Source organism: Mercenaria mercenaria, chromosome 19 (genome assembly GCF_021730395.1).
Source record: "Mercenaria mercenaria strain notata chromosome 19, MADL_Memer_1, whole genome shotgun sequence".
Classification (NCBI taxonomy): Eukaryota; Metazoa; Mollusca; class Bivalvia; order Venerida; family Veneridae; genus Mercenaria; species Mercenaria mercenaria.
The window spans coordinates 3,446,620-3,468,803 of NC_069379.1; the positions used below are offsets into that span (position 1 = coordinate 3,446,620).

Consider the following 22,184-nt stretch of genomic DNA (forward strand, 5'->3'; position numbering starts at 1 on the left):
AAGTAGCATTTCTGCAAATATTTTCTGAACAATACTAGATTCAAGACTGCGAAAGTGGGCGGAGGAAAGCAGTATGTTAAGTGACTTTCAGTTTAGATTTCGTAAAGATAAAAGCACCATTGACTGTACTTTTGTTTTAGCTTCAATAACTGATAAAGTAATTTCGCAAGAAAATAAGAAATCATAATGTGCATGTGTTGATTTTCGAAAGGTGTTTGATGTAGAATACAGGAATGGTATATGGTATAAATTATTAGAATGCGGAGCTTCCACAACATTTGTTAAAATGATACAGAAAATTTACGAAAATGTTAAAACATGTGTGCGGGCTAATGGAAAACTGAGCGAAAGTTTTGACAGTTTAAAAGGTGTTAAACAAGACGAACCATTGTCGCCTTTGTTGTTTTTATTGTTTATAAATGATATATATCAATCTTTATATGACGAATCTATTGACTCGTTTAGTGTTTTTACTTCTTTTTGCTGACGATGTCTTATACAAAAGAAGGGTTACAAAAATTGTTGAATAATTTGCATTTGTATTGTAGCAATTGAGGTATCAGTGCAAATAATGATAAAACTATTGGGATGGTTTGTAAGATGGTAATAGGCCGGAAAATATTGATTTATATTATGTTAACCATAAGCTTAATATAGTTACGAAGTTTACTTATTTAGGCGTTACATTGTCAGCTAATGGCGCAAAAGTCACTACCTCAGCAAGCTATGAAAGCACTTTTTTCATTAAATTCACTGTTTGAAACGATATCCTTGGAAACAAAGAATAAACCTAAGTTATTTGATTCTGAGATTACATCGATTTTAAATTATGGATGTGAAATATGGGGTTTTCATAGGGCACCCGATATAGAAAGAATACATATAGAAAGAATACATCTAAAGTTTTTTAAACATATTTTAAAAGTTCGCCAACAGATAGCCAGCGCCAAAATTTACGGAGAATCTGGACGAGTTCCATTACATATAATTCGTAAAATAAAACTGATTAAATATTGGTTCAGAACTATTAAAACCTCAGATTCTTTAGTTTATAAGTTATTTGATCAACGTAATGATCACGGAAGTTTTGTTAATAAATGGGCCAAAAGTATTAAACAACTACTCGACAATTCACGATTTTCTTATCTGTGTTAGCAGTTTCGAATATGCAAATTCAAAGTGCAAGTAGAAGTAATTTTAACATGTCTAAAACATTGCGGAATGATACTAATTTCACCTGGGCATTGCTTACATTCTACTCGGACTTTATCATAGACTCCCTGTGTAAAATATCCTACTTTGAACTAAAATAAAGGTATTAAATCGATATAATATTTCAGTGAAACTTCAAAGTTTTGTTGTATGTAGCATCATCTGGGGCATGTGCAGTGAAAAATCTTAATTTGATTTCTAAAATAGTGTGACATTTATTTCTAAAGTCACTATATGTTCATTGTAAATATACTTCGTTATACCAAAGTGGAAACTGGCAGGTACTCGAAAATGCAGCTCTCTGATTGGTCAGTTAGAACTCCTCATGTATCGTGATGTCATGATAAAGTTATGACCAATATTTACAGCAGTGGTGTTCAGAAATTAGAGATTTGCCTATAGTCCGAACTTATTGCATATTTAAGATTAGTTTTGAAACTGAAAAGTATTTGAGTTGTGTTAAGAATGATTATTATAGAATTGCTTTATCTAGGCTTAAATGTTCTGCACATAATTTACTTGTTGAAGAAGGAAGATTCAGAAATATAGAGAAACCAAAGAATATGCACTAAATGTAATATGAACTGCATCAAAAATGAATATCATTTTCTCTTAGTATGCCCTTTGTATAGACAGCTTAAACTTAACTATTTACCAAAATTTTACTGCCACTGGCCAAATTTTGTCAAATTAAAATCACTTTTAAATTGTTCACAGAGTAGTCTGATTAATAAATTAGCTAAATATGTCTACGAAGCAAACATTCTATGAGGATAATACTTCCCTAGAATATAGAAAACTTTTCATATACATGTATAAATTATGATTTGAATATTGTATAATTTTGTATTGTACATGTCTTTCCTTTATGTTGTAAAGTTGCAATAACTTCATATTTTGCTCATACAATTGTGTTTATACATTATATCTAATTTCATTCATTTCTCTTTTGTAACCATTGTGATGTATCGTGTTGTACGCCACTGTATTGGCGATGAACATTCATTTATCTAAATTCAGCATAGGTGAATTATCACCTCGTTAACATCGCTAACATAGAACAGTGATTGAATTAAATTGTGGTCAAAGACAGGTTTGTCACACCTTTAAACACATGAAAAGGCCAATATAATTGAAATTTAGCAGTTAAATATGGTTAATAAAGATAAACATTGAAAAAATAAGGTTACAATAAAAGAGCTTCAATATAAATACATATTGAATGATGGTCTACATAGGTCGTCCGCGGTATAGTCCAGGTCGTGCATAACATTTATCGGTAACAGAAGTTTGTTGACAATGAATATTATTCATCTATGACACTACTGGTAATTCTAAGACATCAAAATAATATATATTTCGAAGTAAATAGTTTCCTAGAACTTTCAGAAATATGGTCCGGGTCATCCTAAAACGTGGTCCGGGTTGTCCCTAATATACCTACCTACCTTTTGTTGACAGGGGAATTTTCGATGCCCTGGAATGGCGTATATTCCCAATTCAATTTCTGTTATTTCCCGCGTCGACGGTTCCGGTCTGTGTCGATTATCTATTTATAGAGTTGATAACTGGTGTGCTGAAACTTTTCCTTAGTATATATGCTTCTTATATTAATTTTATTGTGTATTTTTGCACCTGGTCAGAAACATTATTTAAAGTTCAAAACTTCTCTCAGCAGGTAAATTGTTCCATAGTGTTACAACTCGATGAGCGAATGAATTTAACCTGATGGGTTTCTTTGCTCTTGGTTTCTGGTCCGGGTTGTCTGGTCCGGGTTGCCCCTAATTTTAGAATTTTGAGATCGCTCCTACGCCAATGTGATATTCAATGGCGTTGTACATAATAATAATGATAATAATAACAATATTAATAACGACAATAATAACAATAATAATAAAAAAAGAAAAAAATATCATCTTTCCATATAAATTACATAATCAAGAACTAAAAACCACAGAAAATGCTAAATATCTTGGGATTACTATTAGTGATGACTTTAGTTGGAAAAAACATATTGAATTTACATCTTCAAAAGCTAGTAACACCCTCAGATTTATAAAAAGAAATGTACAATGTAATAACCGTAATATCAAAGAAACTGCCTACAAAACATACGTTCGCCCACAATTAGAATACTGTAACACCATATGGCATCCATGGCAGAAAAACTTAACATATGAGATAGAAAAGGTACAAAGAGCTGCAGCCAGATATGTCATGAATGACTACTCCTACCAAAACAGCGTAACATCAATGCTTGAAACATTTAAATGGCAGACATTAGAACAAAGAAGAATACATGCATCTTTGATTAAAATTTGTATAAAATATCACACAACCTCGTCTCTGTAGATCATAACCACCTGACAACCTCTAGAAATTTAAACTTTATCATTCCATCTTCAAGAACACAATATCATATTAACTCCTTCCCCCCCCCCCCCCCCCCCCCCCCCCCCCGCACAATCAGATACTGGAACGCCTTACCTTATAACATCAAGGACAGTGTGAACCTTCAGTGCTTCACATCTGACCTAGACTCGTATATGTACTAATGTCATCATCCTGTTTTTATTTTTAACAAACTGTATATATTACTGCTCTTACTCTCTTAACAACATGAATATCATGTATAATGTAACATAGCAACATGCTTTTAAACAACTGCCCCGACCTCCCAGTTATGATCGGAAATTGATTGTTGGGAGTATCTCCGTAGATGTAGATGTAGATAACAGCCTTATTTTAACAAACAGTCATGACCGCACCCCTCCCATTGAGGTCATTTTACCCCTATTGCGAATACCAGTGCTTAAAGGATTACATAGTACGCCCAGACGGGCTGCATATAGAGGTTCAAACCCCCCGGTTAATCGTGCCATCATATACTATTTAAAAAAGAAATACTACACACTACCCTACCCATTGAGCCTGTACCTACAAGTGCGTTTAATTAAACAAACCTTGGAAATATAAATGTTGAAATGTAAAACCTTTTACAAAAATTTAAGAACTATCAGCTGCTGTTATCGCATAATAAGCAGTTATCAAAAAATTTAAAACAATGCCACGAAATCTCTGAAATATAGTGTCTTCAGATTTTTTTTTGAATGTGTCAAGTGATTCACTTTTGCGTAATTCTAAGGGCAGTTCTTTTCAAAGTTTAAATGTTTTGCACTTGTTGTATAGAATAACATAACGACATTCAGAATTTTCTGACGATCTCATACCTTGTCTACTAGGAATATACTCTGTAAGCAATTCTGTTATATAGTGCTCTGCCAGTGTGACAGCTATATACATGAAAGAAAGTATCTTGAACTCAATTTTTGCTTTTACCGGCAACCAATGTCATTGCTACAATGCTTGTTTAGAACTGAAACTGTGAGTAGTAAGCAAAGCAAAACTAGGACAGTATATTATTGATTAATACAAACACAGATAACATAGATGTTTGTGTTGGACTATAATACTGTCTGTAAGCTGATACAATGACTGCCAGATGTAGAGTACAGTAAACCTTTTAATGTAAACGTATGGTATAGCTTTTGTATAGTTGGGGAGATTTACTTCCGGTCAAAATTAGTCCCAACAAATAAAAACTTTCATGGTAATTCTCCTTTTATCCTTAGCATGTTTTGAAAATTCGTATATATTTAAGAGTTGATAGAAACCTATAGTATTGAATGATATTGTCCATAATTGTTCAATTCGTCACTTGTACAAAAATGAAAAGCTAAGAACATTGTTACAACATATCAACATGTAGCCTACAGTACAAGGCATAATTTGGGCCAATTCGTTTCACTCAACCCGGGGCACGCCAGTCACGTGGGCGGCAAGATAAAAAATCTCGCCGATTTATTGATAAACCAACGTTTCGGTGTACGCCGGCCACATGAGCTGCAAATACAAAAAAAAAAAAATACAATTTATTATGATTTTCTCTGCGGCATGTTCTAAATAAGTTAATTAGCAAATAGTTCTTGCAATATGTTTCTACATCTACTGGTACTAACCCAAATTTCCAAATGTGTACCCGATTTTATATTGCGAAAATGTATGATTTGCCGCTTTGCCTATCTCGCAAGATCGGCGTACGCTGGACGAACACCTAGCCGATTGCACGTGGCGAAACGGCGTACGCCGCCAATGTTTTATTTTCAGCTGTTTTTATAGCCGTTATTCAGCTATATTCCCAATGCCAAAAACTGTTTTTCCTAGTGACTGCAAAAATTCCCAATCTACATTCTGAAAAAAATTTCATCAAAATTGCACAAACATTGACCAAATTATGGACAATTTTGTAATGGAAGTATGTTAAAGAGGTTGTACAATGTGAAACAAGTGTATTAGAAAGTGCTTAAACACATCCTTACTATATGCTATGCGACTAAATATTTCCCAATACGCGTCAAAATTCCCAATTTTGAGGGTATAGACTATGTTCCCAAATCAGCTAGAAAAAACCCTGGCCGCAAAAGTGAAACGAATTGGCCCAATGGCATGGGGTTCCATGGTCAGATGGTTCGGTAATTTTGCCCTCGTTCCTTTTTGTGGTATTAAATATACAGTATTGCAAGTGACAACACACAGAGGTATTTTTGTTATTTGGACGGTGATCATGCCTGTAACTACAGTGAAACACCGCTCGCTCGAGCATCGATGACTTGAGTACCCAGGCTCGCTCGAGCAGTTCATGTGGTCCCGGCCGATTTCCTTCTATTTTCTATGTGAAATTACCATGGCTGGGTCGAGCATCGATAACTTGATCGCTCGAGCATGACATCTGGTCCCTATGTATTAATTTACTCTTTGTTGCTTCTGGCAAACTCGAGCAGAGGTGTCGAAATTTTTCACACCTTCGTTGGTCAGAATATATCGGGTTAATTAAAAATTTTCACACACCGTGAGAATTGCGTAGTCTATTCCACGACTATCCTAAATGTTTGTTTGTCAGTATATTTGATCTGATAATGGGAATAATTATTGATAAAAGATTGAAGAAAAGTTTTATTGATCAGAGATGAAATACTAATTACTTAAATCTTCTCTTCTGCGGGATCGAGAAGATTGTCATGAGATCTTAGTATTTAATCCAGAAATTTTTTAAGGCTGATTTTGGGACCAAATTTCAGCCCCATCCCAATTACAGAAATTTGCTTATTTTCCCAATTTTGAGGTTTAAATTTCCCAAAAACCTGCCAAAAAGTACCAATTTTGCTGTAATCTCAATTTTCAGGTTTCCAATTTTTCATTTTGATTCTTGTTCCTTATATTTTTTCGAGTTAGCGCTGTTCCTGTTTTAATGGAATAACCGCTCAGGTACCGATTCGATTAAATCTTGCGAACTGTTCTATGTTCCATACATGCGACCGCGATCAAGCTCGCTAATTTTTACCAGAAATAAAAATATGTTGATTAATAAATAGTAAATATTATACAAATGTAGGCATAAAAAAGTATGCTGCTGACAACAAAAAGCTGTCAAGCTTTGGCTTTGTCAATAAAACAAGTGCTGAGAAACATACTACTATGATAAAGTCCCAGGATTCGTTAAGATAAGCAAACGCTGATGACGAATTAAACACATCCTCGGATCAAGCCTGTTTATAAAACATAGGATAAAACACTGTACACAAGTGACCCACTGAATACTGAAGGTTTTTGCTGACCCTTCTTTGTCCTAAGAGTTTTTTGTGACTTTCATTGTGCAAATTTATAGACACTTTCAAGAGACAAAAAACAACCGAAAAATTGACTTGTAAATTTGTAATGTGACATACAATGCTGAATTAAATTTCATGGAAGTGACTGTGACCTTGAAAGTTGTTCATATCAGCTTAAGGTTTCCTCACCAGGGAGCTGAAGTGAATTAGAACTTTTTGTTTAGTTTACAATGATTTGAGCCACACCATGAGAAAACCAACATAGTGCGTTTGCAACCAGCATGGATCCAGACCAGCCTGCATATCCGTGTTATCTTGTCAAGCTCCATGCAGTTTGCTAATGGTTTCTCTAATTGCAATAGACTTTGAAAGCGAACAGCATGGATCCTGACCAGACTGCGAGGATGTGCAGGCTTGTCTGGATGCATGCTGGTCGCAAACACACTATGTTGATTTTCTCATGGCGCGGCTTATTTATGTTGGCTCGATTGTGATGAAAACTTAACCTTATTGTCAACTTCCTGGAAAGTCAAGTACTGGTGTCATATAATATTAGGAAGTGTGGTTGTAATCCCAGTGGGGCTCGAATCCACAATCGCAAGGTTGAGCCGCTGACACCTTTACAGTTTACCACTAGTTAGAACACAACTCCCATAATTAGAACCTTTTTAACACAGGTTAGTACATATACTGGTGCTGGATTGTATTTCTTATTATTCTGACAATCGTATATTTTCAGTTAAAGGCCGAGCGCTAGCAGTGATGATATCAGTTCAAGACAGGAGCTAGCGTACTGCAAGGGTGGCGGAAGGATGAGCTTGAATCCCGACTGGGGAAATGATGAGAGTCACACCTCTCTGAAGACAGTTCTAAAATGGGAAATACAACATTTGGTAAAAACTGTTTAGTTATTAATTTCTCAACTCAATGGGTGGTGCATTGTTACTTGGAAACAATGTTTTTGAATTCACTTGTCAAGTTGAGTCAAAGGCTAGACGAGAGCTGTCAAAAAGTTTTTTAAGTTTATGAAAGGAGAACAGCTGATTTCAAAATTTTTAGGGAAAAAGAAAGTGTTTTCATTTGTACTTGTGATTAATTGATACAATCAAAATTTGTTTGCTGGAACTCGGGATAGCTCATTAAATAACATCCTTCACTTGAAATCACCGTCAGGTCACAGCAAAATTCCTGTGTAAAGTTAATTGTTTGATAATTCAAACTACCGATAACTCGAACAAATTTTGTCAGTTCTGACAACTTCGAGTTAACGAAGTTGGACTGTATATTTCTATCTGAACCACTTAGTGCTTGTCTTGTTGGACATGACAGATTCTACCTCTGCGACTAGTGCAGACCAAGATCAGCCAGCTGCCTGCACATTTGTGCAGTCTGATCTTGGTCTGCACTGTTTGCCATTCAGTCAGTAACTTTTTGGTATGCACACCTTTTATCAGTTAATGGTTCTGTCGAAATTGAAAGATGGACAAGTCCATTATAGGAATTTAGCAGGGTAATGGTTAAAAAACAACTTCATTTTCCTTTAGCTGCAGAGATTGGCAGAAGTGGGAGAGGAGGCTTTCTTATTTACTGTCTGTTTGAAAGATGGCGGAACAACAGAAATGGGGTCACCAAGGGGACAGGGGTTCCTGTCCATGTCGGATCTACAAAATGTGAAGTCACAGTTTCAGTCTTATTGCCAGGGTAAGTGTCTAGAATTTGTACAAGTTAAAGTTGTCTTGTTAGCGCTTTTTTTAGTCCAGCTAATTTTACGCAATTCTAGGAAATACTGAGATATTATTCTTATGGGCAGTATCTCCAGTCGCATCAAACACTCAAAAGACCAAAATAGATTAGTGTAGAAAATTTTCGATAAAATTGTAATTGCTGCCGATTTGGGTTTAAATGCTGATTATGTTGCGAATATGAGATCAATTCAAATAAAACTTGCATGTAACAAAAGGGGATTCACTTCCTTCTTGATTTATGAGTATATATATAAAAATTATCAAATTATTTCCAAAATTACGAGTTTTTTGGTGATTTAAACCTATGTATGTACTGTACACGTTGCCTGTTTAATATAACATCTACACAAGATAAAACCAGTAACTGGACGTAACGGTGTACTGTGATTATCCTCCATTATTTTGGTGCTTCTAAGTTTGGACAGTTAGATTGCCTGTCAAATATGGAACATTCTAATATGCTTTTCTCTGTTAAAACACTCTTACGCTAGAATGACGTCACATTAACGTGCAGTGACATCAATCTTTTGGTTGTGCTACTATATTTTATCTACTGTTTTAGATTAAGGGCATATTAGAATTGAAATAATTTATGCCAAAACCATATTTTAACATTATTTATACACTTGGTTGGTAATACATCATACAAATAATTTCATTTGGGCTGCGCCCTCGTGAAATTGTTACGCCTGGCGTATAACCCTCTCATCATACATAAATAAGTTTTAAAACACTCTTTTGCTATAAATTATTTCTTAAATCTTTTAATCAAATTATTTTGACTAGGCTTTTTTTTATCCCATCAAATTGGGAATAGGTCAGGGCCTTTCAGTTTGGAAAAAATATCCTTTGATGGCCAAAAACATAAGTAAACATAATTAGAACTAGAAAACTTGCATAGCGCTCAGCATTGAGAAGATATTTCTAGGGAATGTCAGCCCAGTGTCGGTATAATGTGACACAGTGGGGTATCATGTCATGTGTCTCAGTGTGCTCACAGCAAAAAATGGACTAAAATTTTTGTATGACATAAAAATTGTTCGAAAAAAAAGATGTTTAACCTGAATGAACATCAAAAAATCCATTTTATTACAATTTCAGGTTTCTCAGAGATATGTGAGCAAATGGAAATTTACAGAGATTTATCCTCAGGGCAACTTTCTCTCGGACCTAAGTCTTCCATTGATTCTAGTAAGTTCTTTTCCCACATTGTCCTCAGTATTAATAAACATGTGCATTGCTTTGGATACTGCAAATACCCATGATTAAATCTTTGCACTGTCAGTTTTATGCCATGTACATTTGTATGTGTCGTAGCAACACATGGGCACCTGCAAGTACCTTAGCAACACATGGGCACCTGCAAGTACCTTAGCAACACATGGGCACCTGCAAGTACCTTAGCAACACATGGGCACCTGCAAGTACATTAGCAACACATGGGCACCTGCAAGTACCTTAGCAACACATGGGCACCTGCAAGTACCTTAGCAACACATGGGCACCTGCAAGTACATTAGCAACACATGGGCACCTGCAAGTACATATACAGACTTGCTTTGGATACATGATACAAGCGGCTTTGTTAATAATAGGCAATAAAATATGACATTACAGAAGCCTTGTGTGATTATTTTATCCTAGATGGTCAAATTAATTGATACATACTGTGAAATCATTAGTACTTGTGGGGGACTAATTTTCATGGATTTCATGGTTAAGTCAATCCACGAAATTTAATCCTGACAAACAAGTAAAATTCCCACTAATCTTATGTTGAAAAGTTAAAATCCATGAATTCATATCCCACGAAATTGCTGCTTTGACCAAAACCACGAATTTCATGCCCACGAAATTAAATGAATTTACAATAGATGGACTTTCTGGTTTCTCCCAGTAAAAAATGAAATTATCATTGCAAAACATCCAAACGGAAAATTCCCTCTGCTCTTTCTACTCGTAATTAAGAGCGGGGGACAAGCAATAGCGGACAAGTGGAATTTTTATGCCCCCGGCATCTACTGATCCGGAGGCATATAGTGATCGTCATGTCCGTCCGTCCGTCCGTACGAGGTTAACCAAATGGGACCGTTTCGTCTAGCATCAATACCCCTTACTAGAATGACTTGATACTAATGCAGATGTAACATGTGACCATTCCTCATCTTCAGACATCACCTGACCTCAGTTTGACCTTGACCTTGACCTCATTTTGGACTTAGGTTGCTTTATATGGGCCAACTCTTGGTTAACCAAATGGGCCCGTTTCGTCTAGCATCAATACCACTTACAAGAATTGATTGATACTAATACAGATGTAACCAGTGACCATTCCTCATCTTCAAACATCACTTGACTTCAGTTTGACCTTGACCTCGTTTTGGACTTAGGTTGCTTTGTATCGACAAGGATGCCACTGGGGGCATCAAGCGTTTATTGAACGCAGCTCCTTGTTTGTCCATTGCTTTTCTTTTCTGATTCGTTGGAGAGTTTGAACATTATTATATTGACCACTCAAAGATTTTTAGCTTGTCTGATTTTTTGAAAAAAATCTGCGAGGTATTGTCACTTAATCGTTGGCATTGGCATCTGTTAAAATTTTGTTTAGGTCCACCTTTTCTCAAAAAAACGTAACAGCTACAGCTTTGAAACTTTGCACACTTCTTAATCATCATTAGTTGACAATGTAGGCCAAGAACCATAACTCTAACCTGCATTTTGTCAGAATTATGGCCCTTCTTGTATTTAGAAATTCTGAACTATAACACTTTTCTTACATACTGACCAGCACTTGCAGACGAGCGATGGCACCCATAGGCGGTGCTCTTATTATAACGTAGAAAGACTTCTGTTTAAATGAGAATCATTAACATTGCAGGTCACAGAAGAAAGCGCAGAAAGAAGACGTATTTACAACAACCCAAAATTCCCCGTCTTGATGTTGACCAACAAGTGAACTTCAAGCAAGAACTGTCTTCAACATCGGATGAAAACTCGGAAGGAAATATAATTAACTTTGACCCAGGAATGGAACAGGATAGATTTGAGTCAACAGCTGATACAGATGCTAGTGTTAAGTTGTCATTGCCAATGCTGTCAAGTAAGATGTTATTGTCAGTACTGTCAAATACGTTATTTGAAATAATCTGTCTTTCCACTGCTGTCAAATATAATAGCATTATCTATCCAGTCAAGTATGATTTTTGAAATAATTTAAGTTTTAATTGTTCTCAGGAATGTTACAAATGTATTTCAAATGTTGGGGAGCAGTTATCTTACGGTTAAGAAGTTGTTTGCTCATTGCAAAGGTCACGGGTTCAAGCCCCACTGGCGTTATGGCCATACATTCTCATATGACAATAGTACTGGTATTTCCAGGAAGTAGACTCAAAGAGTGCTTGGAATAAGTTTCAGGCTTCCATCACAGTCAAGCTAAAATCAATTAGCATTAAACTAAATTAGCTTATATTGGCACATGTATGCTTCTGTAAGTACGTGTGTACTGAGATTTGAATTAAAATGCCACTGCTATGGAAAATGATTTTTGAATTTTTGTTGCCACCACTGTTACATGTATGTTATTTAGATATTTGAAATAATGTAAATTATTGTTAAAGCTTCATGATAAACTTGCTTTTTCAGTGAGATCCAGGCGAAAAAGAACTCCAAAGAAAGTTGTCACAAAAAATAATATTGGCGGTGATGATAACGATCAAAGTTTTCTTTCTGAAACTTTTTACCATACCAAAGATTTATGTATTGATAACCAGTCTGAGAATTTAGAATCAACTGGTTCTCTGTATGAAGATTTTTATGTGAAGAAATCACATTCTATGGAACAGCTATGTGATTACCAGTCCGAAAATCTTGAACTCACAAGCCATTCTGAAGATTTCAGTATTAATACTTTACCGTACAATCAAGATGTTTACAGCAAAGGAGTAGACTGTGATATTTCCCTTAAGCCCTTCCAAGAGCCACAGAATGAAAACAATGAACTCTCAGTTCTGTTGCGAAAGACAAAAGAAACTTTATCAAAAACGCCCAAATCGTCTCCACGAAAATCCATAAATATGAATTCCACAGCAAGTTTTGAAACTGATATAAAGCCCACATTTGACTCTGATCAATCCATGCCAGTGTTTCCAAACTTTGCGAATCTGAAGAAGGGATCTCTCTATGCAAATTCAGTGGGCATGGCAAACAGTGTGGGAGGAGCTGAGGATATATGTTTACCAATAACATTGTTAGGAGAGGATGGACATATGAGAATGACGGGCAAGAGTGAAGTGGGTGGTAATAATCCAGTGTTAACAAATGAGAAAAGTATGTTGCTAGGCAACCTGTCCAAGTCAGCTGACAATAGTCCCAAAATAGAAACACAGGTAAAGTGACCATTGGAAGGGCAAGTATACACTGTCACACAGAATGACCTTAAGCACTGTACTGTAAAATCATTTAGTTGAACCATTTTAAAATTTTGTTGGGTTCTGGTTGAAATGGACTTAATTACGAAAATACCACTTTTAAAAAATACTGTATAAAATGTTTTTCAATTTTATTTGTTAATTAGTGTTTGAACATAACCTCCAGTCTTTGGATACAGTTTGAAATTCTTTATTTCATAGTTGTCCAATAAATAAGTAGCAATGATAGATTTATCAAGAAAAAGAGTGATTAACCACAGCTTCCAGATGCTTGAGCTTTGAAGAACTTACTTTATCAGTCTGAATGCAGAACTTACTTTATCAGTCTGAATGCAGGACTTACTTTATCACTCTGAATGCAGGACTTACTTTATCAGTCTGAATGCAGGACTTACTTTATCAGTCTGAATGAAGAACTTACTTTATCAGTCTGAATGCAGGACTTACTTTGTCAGTCTGAGTGCAGAACTAACTTGGTTAGTCTGAGTGCAGGACCTACTTGGTCAGTCTGAATGCAGAACTTACTTTATCAGTCTGAAAGCAGAACTTACTTTATCAGTCTGAATGCAGAACTTACTTTATCAGTCTGAATGCAGAACTTACTTTATCAGTCTGAATGCAGAACTTACTTTATCAGTCTGAATGCAGAACTTACTTTTGTCAGTCTGAAAGCAGAACTTACTTTATCAGTCTGAATGCAGAACTTACTTAGTCTGTCTGAATGCATATGATCTAATATATAATATTGTGTTTATAGAAATATATTGATGTTGTTTATTTCTAGGTTTCTGATAGTAGTCCACTGCACACCCCATCTAGGAAGAAAGGGTTCAAGCCAGTACCTCACGACGAGAATCCAGCAGAAACAGCTCTTCTTGATGCATCGAAACTCGGCGTGGGGCGGTACAAATGTCCAATGTGTGGCCAAACCACTCGTGATCGACACGACCTGAAGCGCCACCTACGCACTCATACAAAAGAGAAGCCGTACAAATGTTCGCTCTGCGGCAAAAAATTTACGCGTAAATGGGATCTGGAAAACCATTATACGAGACATAATAAGACCGAAAGAGACGAAGCAAATGCTAAAATTGGAAAGCAGTTCAATAAAGCAATAGAAGCTACCAACAGTGAAGTATTAACATACGAAAAATTAGTTTCGAAATTACTCCAGGAAAAAAATATCACTGTAAGTGGCTCTGCTGATACAGATATACAGCCAGCAGAAGAGGAAAGGGTATTGTCAGAGGTTAATGACCAACTCATCAATACAAGAAGCGTTTTGGAGAATGTAAATCAAGTTGGTGCTAAATGTCGTAGAGAAGTGTCAGCGGACAAAGAATTGTCGGGGAAAAGAATCGCGATTAAATCCAAAGGAAAATGCTCAAATGAAGGTGCTAGTTTATTATATGAAAATGACGTAGAGAAGGCGGAAATGAACAGTAATGAAATGAAAGGAGAGCATTCCATTGAAGAAAACACTGATGATAAACCTGCTCTTTGTGAAACTGATCATGATAACATGGCCGTTAAGTTTGTGAATGACACGTCAAGAACAGTTAATGCAGAAGAAGGGACTGATGTAAATGATGAAGGAGGAAGTGGAAGTGGTATAAGTAATGAAATAGGATTTGGAAATGGTGTGAAAAGTGAGCCAGAAATTGGAATAGATATAAATTATGATACCAAAACTGACTTAATTGAGTCTGGATTATATCCAAAACTTGAAAATGAGGAAAACGTGTCTTAGCATTCAGATATTGCAAAACAACTGACTGCGTAGACATCATCAGCTCTACACATTTTTTATAAGTAGCTGATAAGAAAGAAGACAGTAGCGCCTTAAATTTTGAGTTAAATCTGTAGCTGATGTGTGGAAGTTGTTGTTTGTTGAGAAATAATTTGTACTTTAAACAGAATGGAGAATTAATTGGAAGGTTAAATGACTAACATAACTTGATAACAGCACAATATAATTCCGTTGAAGAATGGGAACATAATTGAGCCGCGCCATGAGAAAACCAACATAGTGCGTTTGCGACCAGTATGGATCCAGACCAGCCTGCACATCTGCGCAGTCTGGTCAGGATCCATGCTGTTCGCTTTCAAAGCCTATTGCAATTAGAGAAACCATTAGCGAAATGCACTATGTTGGTTTTCTCATGATGTGGCTCATTTATTGATACGAAAAGCTGTGTAAACAAGTAATGTAAGAAAATTGTCATTTACTTACCTGTAGAAGAGTGTAGGTTTAGAATTAAGGAAAACACTGTTTAGGTTATGTGATTATGGTTATGAAATAAATAAATGTATTAACTTAAGTGCTGCTGAAAACTGCATTCAGTCCAATGAAATGTACTTTAGTGCCAAATTTCTGGTGTAAAATGTTGAAGAATATTTTGGTCTAACAGTAACAAATTACTGTGAAAGCATTAAATTCTGTGGGCTTACTTTCACGGTTGAAGAATATTTCGTCTAACAATAATGAGTCACTGTGAAAGCATTAATTTTCTTGGGCATATTTTCACATTTGAATCAATCCACGAAATTCAGATCGTAAACATTCCCACTTATTATATGTTTAAACAGTCAAAATCCACAAAGTTATATCCCCAGAAAATAGCTATTTTGGCCCAAACCATCAAATTTTGTACCCACAAAATTATTGTACGGTATAGGGTTGTTTCTGATTTTCCATGCTATATTCCATATATATTCCATGCTTGTGTTTGCAATTCTTTTCTGATGTTATACTGTGAAATCATTTAAATTCGCTGGCATGAAATTTCGCGCAAACGTGAAAAAGGACTGTTTTGCGCGGGCTTTAATTCGCGCATTTTCAATTTATAAATGAAAAAATAAAATTAAAAAATAATACTAGCGCGGTCTTAAATTCGCGCATCGGTTCTAGCGCGAAATACGCGAAAATTCGTCCTACGCGAATAAAAATGATTTCACAGTACATGGGGGTCAAAGGCTTATGGGTTTGTAGCATTTACTAGCATAGAGGACAAAGTATGTGGGAGCAGTTTTAAAATTGGAGTTGCACATATTTGTCAGTTAGTTGGGCTGTACATGTATAATTTCTAACTCAATATAAGAATTTTAATAAAAGTGTTATCATTTGTTAATCTCATCAATATGACTTGCAGACTGCACATCCTAATTCACTAGGTCAAAGGTCGAGGTCACAACATTCTACTTTCCCTGTATCAAAGCGGCATCTTATGGTATTAATCACTTTTGGTGATAGCTCCAGTTTTGGAAGTTGGTTAATTAAACAGTTACGTCTCCCCACCCCTTCTTTTTCAGAATTTCATTTTAGATTAGCGAAATTAACAACTAATGCCTTGAGAGCATAGTGGTAGAGCATCCGCTTTGAGTGCGGAAGGTTGTGGGTTCAATCCCTGGCTGCGTCATACCAAAGACGTGAAAAATGGTACCAGTAGCTTCCTTGCTTGACGCTCAGCATTAGAAGGAGAAACTGGCCTCTTCTCTCATACCCTCGTGGCGATGGATTCCATCAGGAATGAGGTGTCGACAGTGATTAATATAAGTTGTAGAACTTGTTTCACAATCGACCTAAAATAAATTAGTATAAACTAACAAGGACAGTGTATTTGCAGAATAAGTCCCAAACTGTAGCTAGCCAAATATTACAGTGTATTGTACATTTCGACGGTGTTGATCAAAAATCCCGAATAACGAAAATGCTTGTTTTTTTCTTTGCCGAATAATATTCAGCATTTTGCCGCGCCCATGCTCTCCAAATCTGGGGTCAATTAGCCAATGGGAAAGGGGTGAAACATGAAAAAATAAAATACCAAATAATGAGATAGATGGAAAATGCCGAATGAATTCGCTGAATGGAAAAAAGCCGAATAGTGAATTTCAACATTTTCTTAAGTTAAAAGGGTCTTTCCAATAGTCAAGCATGTAGCACATCCAAATATCAATCAGCATTGCAATTTTGGATTTTCTATGTTGTTTACTCTTTTCAGAAATTGATCTGAAAAAAAATCATTATTCGGTATTTTATGTTTGCTTTGGAAAATGCGTGAAACACTAAAAATTAGTTTTTTGCCTCTCCTGAAAACCACATTTTTATTTTTCAGGAATTTCGATCGACACCGTCGATTTGTATTACTGGTTGTCACAAGTAATATTATTGATAGTTGTGAAATTGCAAATCCATAGAAAAACGTTACATGTAGCCTTTGCTGACAATACTAGGGTTACAGTAGTATATGGTTAATAAAGATTTGCAGATTTTTGATAAATCTAATACAGTATTTTGACTGTTACCAGTTACAGTTGACTTGAATTGATGTTTCGTATAGGAAAAATTACTAATGACTTAAAATAAAAAATAAAAAAAGAACACAAGCAGTTTCAAAACACACGTACATTTTCTGTTATACATTGAAGATACATGCATGATTTACACCATTTTGCAGAATGGTTTAGGTTATGCTGTAAAATCATTTAATTTCGTGGGCATGAAATTTCGTGGTTTTGGTCAGAACGGCAATTTCGTGGGGATATGTATTGGTGGAGTTCAACTTTTAAACATAAAATGAATGGGAATTTTACTTGTTCATTGGGATTACATTTCGTTGATTGACTCAACCACGAAAATTAGTCCCCCACGAATATTAATGATTCCACAGTAAACTACATGTATAGTGTATTTTTGCTGTTTTGAAGATAAAAGAAATACACAATTGGTGAAGTGGTATACAGTTATAGTATAGCTGCACATGTGGTTGTTAAATATTGAATTTGATGAATTTTGTGTAACTTGATTGTTTCTGTTTTCGAAATCCTGTAACTGTATTTAATTAAACAGCGAAGTTATTGAAATTGATCAAACATCTTTTGTTTTACCTGCCACTACATTCTAGCCTTGTCATTGCTACATTTCTATAATGGACTGGTCTATCATTCAGTTTGAGCAATACCATTTGTTATTCGAAGGGGTGTTCCCTGAAAATTTACTTAACTGAAAAGCGAACAGTGCAGACCATGATCTTGGTCTGCATTGGTCGCAAAGGCAGAACCATTTGCCGCCAGCAGACTAAAGGTTAAAGGTGGTCACACGGGGACTGTATAATCAGGTCAGGGATTTTTGTCAGGACTCGTCTTGATATCAGGCTTTTGACTGCAAGAGTTTCCTGATAAAACTATGGGGGAAAAATGTTTCAATCTTGAAAATAAAGACTTTCTGGCTTTTGGTCCAGGCCTATATATTATTGTAGAGGGTCATTAGATTTTCAAGTAAGTTTAAGCTGTAAATAAGTGGTACATAAAGTTTTTTTAGCAACTTCACGTAAGGTCTATTAAAAGATTGTTTCCGGTAGCATGCGCAAAAAAACTAGGGTAGGTAGGTTGGTAATTTTTTTTTTGATTTTCTTTTATTAAGTGGGGCATCAGTAAGTTGATTTCTAACATCACTGACCATGTTTAAAGCATAAAAAGTGCAGTTTTGCAACTTTTTGTTTAAAAGTTTAAAACAAATTTCTGCAACGTCATAAAAACATTTAGGGTCGGGCCAAAAATTTAGGGTAGGTCGGTATACCGGAAACAATTTTTTTCTGGGCCTAAGCTGACAGGTCTTCATAAAACTTGTTCTGTTGCATCATTATTACGTCCTTTATCAATATTGTTCAAATGAGGGTGCTTGGCCCCTTTTATGGGCAGCTAGAGTTACAGATAGGAAAAAAACAACTCTAAAAGACTTCTTTCCTATGAAATGCTTGATTGATCTTCATCAAACTTGGTCTGCAGCATCATTATAAGGTCCTGCCCAAGATTCATTCAAATTTGGGCACTTGGCCCCTTTAAGGGCTGCTTTTTCTATAAATAGAAAAACAAATTAAACAACTCCTGAACTGCTTGATGGATCTGGTCTGTATCATCACTGTAAGGTCCTCTCCCAGTTTTATTCAAACAGGCGAACCTGGCCCAGTTCAGGGGCCGCTAAAGTCATTAAAAGGTCTAGTCCCAATTATGTTCACGACGGTGGGCTTGGCCTGTGGTAGGGGCCACTATATCTAAAATTGAACAGCTTGATGGATCGTCATCAAACTTGGTATATATCATCATTGAAAGGTCCTCCCAAGATATGGCTCCTTTGATGGGCTAAGTGTAGAAAAAAAACCCCGCTTACTGGGTCTTCATGAAATCTGGTCTTATTATAATTATTATACTCTTTCTTATTTTTCAAATAGGAGTATTTAACCCAATTTTGGGCCACTACAGCTAAAACAGAAATACCATATAACTATTTAATGCTTGATGGGCCTTCATCAAACTTGGTCTGTGGCATTCTTATGGAGTCCTCGCATTTCATTAAAGGACAATAATTTGAATACCATTGTCAATGTAGAATCTGATTGCCAATGTTGTAAAGGGCAATAACTCGAATATAACGTAGATTCGTGCCAGTGTATTTAAACGGTATAGTCCCGACAGTCTTGTTATCAATTTCAAAATACGGTACGAGGATCTGAATGCAATAAATCAAAGTTTATCCTGGGTTGTATGTCGTTTTTCAACAGTATTTAAGTGTTGTGCAACGCTGGGCAGTCATCCTGGATTCTGTACCAGTACTAAGCCGTTCTCCGCAAGTGCGTGCGAACTTCTCCTCAGAGCCAGAGGTCGAGGACGAATGATTCTGCGCATGATGTCTTCTATCAAAGAACATACGCCTTGTCCGGGGATGAAACTCACAACCTCGCGACCCGTAGATCCGCACTGTCCCTCTTAAGCTAAGTGGGGTTGTGCTATGAGTATTTTCTGTAAACTCTATAGTGTACACAGAACAACGCTGTAAGTTGTTAAAACATAAAACCAGAGAGATCTGTTTATCATATGCTGATCTGATAATCGCCGTTATCTTTTCAAAAGAAATGTGCAAAAAATATAAACTCATAAAAAGAATACGTTGCAAGTGAAAACCTGTGTTTGTTTGTTTGTTTTGGGTTTAACGCCGTTTTTCAACAGTATTTCAGTCATATAACGGCGGGCAGTTAACCTAACCAGTGTTCCTGGATTCTGTACCAGTACAAACCTGTTCTCCGCAAGTAACTGCCAACTTTCCCACACGGATGAAAAACTTACATGCCAGGTCTCAAAAATGCGCACTGTATTAATTTATCCCATGTCACTATGTCTAGCCGCAAGTAAAACGAGAAAATAGTAATTTAGTAGGAATACAATTTAAACGGGCTGGACAGGCATCTTTAATTACTAGTATCCTAAAATTTCGAATCGGGACCCAAGTGCATATAAACGTTATCCGCTCGACATTCCCTTCCTTCTAAATTGGGGCGTCCGTGGCCGCTTTCTTGGAATCACTTGTCCCCTTACCGATGTGGGCTCGAGTAGGTTCGCTTAGGTCTAGAGTTCTACATATTCCACTTGAGAGGAAGCCATAAGCATACAGGAAGTCAGTGGTTCTACCCGGGGTCCCCCAACACCGGGAATAATGCCTGACAGGGCACCTGGGTTATTCCTCCACCATCGAAAGCTGGAAATGCTTACATATGACCTACATAGTGTCGCCGGTGTGACTCTAAACTCGACAAAAATAAAAAGTGATTTTTTTAATTTTTTTTACGTTAATCATTCTATTTCTAACAATAACGAATTTTCAGCAATTTTCCATCTCGTATTACTCGTACGCCAATTTTTCATGTATGAATTTTCAGGTATTTTCCATTTCAGACCACGAAAGGTAAATGATTTTAATAATCTAGTATTACATTTTTTTTTCACTTACTTTTAAATTCCACTCCGCAGATTTTAAACTCGGAATTGCACTCTTTATTCATAGGAAAAAAAACAGATGTTTTTTTTTTTATTATCGCAAGAAATTAGCTCACATTATAGAGAAGCGGATTTCTGGAGAAATTTCGTTAACCAGTGTAAAACAGTCAAATAACAACAAGGATTTCTGCTTAATGTTTTCGTAGTAACAGCATTTCTTACTACATCCGTGACTTGTACTGCAGTTTAACCTATAAACATGTAAATTATGTAACTTAGGCCACAGTTCATTCATCTTTCGTTTCTCTCGTCAAATTTTTACAAACAGTATTGAATTTTACAGAAGTTTCTGATGTTATGATTTTTATGATTCTGCCATGGAGAATTTTGGTATGTTATCCTGAGATTTATGAAACTCGCCATTTTTCATTTTCTGTAACATTTTAAATAAAAATTTAAAGTCTTAAGAAATAAAAAATAAAACAAAAATGGCCTTGCTGGCTACTTTAGCGTACCAAAACAGAAATTTGTGTCCAAGTCCACACTATAACTGCTTTTTACTCTTTTTTTTTTTTTTCATCGTCGACCTTTTTCTTAAAAAAAAAAATGAATTTTCGAAACTGGCCACACACTCTTTATATTCCTTAAATTTTGATGCATTTTTTTAAAACTTTGAAAAGTACTCTTGACGCTGTAATATTAAAGTTTAACCTGCTTTAGCGACCGCCTGTAGCTGAAAATAGCCACTAAGTCTTGTCTGAAGCACCCAGATAGCTGATGTTCCAAATTACCTTTTTGATCGAATTACAACTTGTTTTAAGAAGTCACCTATCTTAAGCTGCCAGGTTATGTCGCAGTCTCGACTGATCGCGTAAGATAGTAGACCAGTAATTGTATTTCGGCAATTTCCGAGCGATTTCGTATTTTTGTCTGTTATTTCGGCATTTTTCGCTCGTAAATGTAATATGTATCAGCAATGGTTTCAGTGACCACCGGAAAACGCCGAGATCACATACGGAAAAATACGTAATGGAACGGAAATTGCCGATTGACATTACGTGTCCACTGCCTACACGTATGACTATATTTCAATAAGGACAACCGAATTAACAATCTTATGCAAATCTGGCATGCAAATGTCAGATTTGCATAATAGTTTATTTCTTAACAAAAATCTGTATAAAATGAAAAGAAAGTCGTCAGCCTACCTAGATCTATATAAAACGAAAAGCAGAACGTTTTTTTCATAATTCTGGTGTTTGGTAACATAACATAACAAAAAAAAAACAACAAAAAAAAAATGTAAACTATATCTCAGACTATGACTGACGAAAAATGATAATCCGAAATAATTACATATA

The 22,184-nt window shown here is 35.9% G+C and overlaps 1 protein-coding gene across 1 annotated transcript; it reads left to right on the forward strand.

Annotated features, from left to right (window-relative positions):
- Positions 1 to 4,665: 4,665 nt before the first annotated feature.
- Positions 4,666 to 17,925, forward strand: LOC128551153 (myoneurin-like). The gene is made up of 7 exons (XM_053531631.1): positions 4,666 to 4,822; positions 7,621 to 7,774; positions 8,426 to 8,582; positions 9,728 to 9,817; positions 11,505 to 11,726; positions 12,269 to 13,011; positions 13,838 to 17,925. Exons 2-7 carry the CDS (start codon positions 7,694 to 7,696, stop codon positions 14,801 to 14,803), a joined length of 2,259 nt encoding a protein of 752 aa, XP_053387606.1. The 5' UTR covers positions 4,666 to 4,822; positions 7,621 to 7,693; the 3' UTR covers positions 14,804 to 17,925.
- Positions 17,926 to 22,184: the final 4,259 nt, after the last annotated feature.

Bases quoted from the DNA above. Each gene is read 5' to 3' on its own strand.
- LOC128551153 (XM_053531631.1), top strand. From the start codon at position 7,694: ATGAGCTTGAATCCCGACTGGGGAAATGATGAGAGTCACACCTCTCTG. The intron at 7,775-8,425 runs GTAAAAACTGTT...ATTTTCCTTTAG, and splicing joins AATGGGAAATACAACATTTG to CTGCAGAGATTGGCAGAAGT. The intron at 8,583-9,727 runs GTAAGTGTCTAG...TTACAATTTCAG, and splicing joins GTTTCAGTCTTATTGCCAGG to GTTTCTCAGAGATATGTGAG.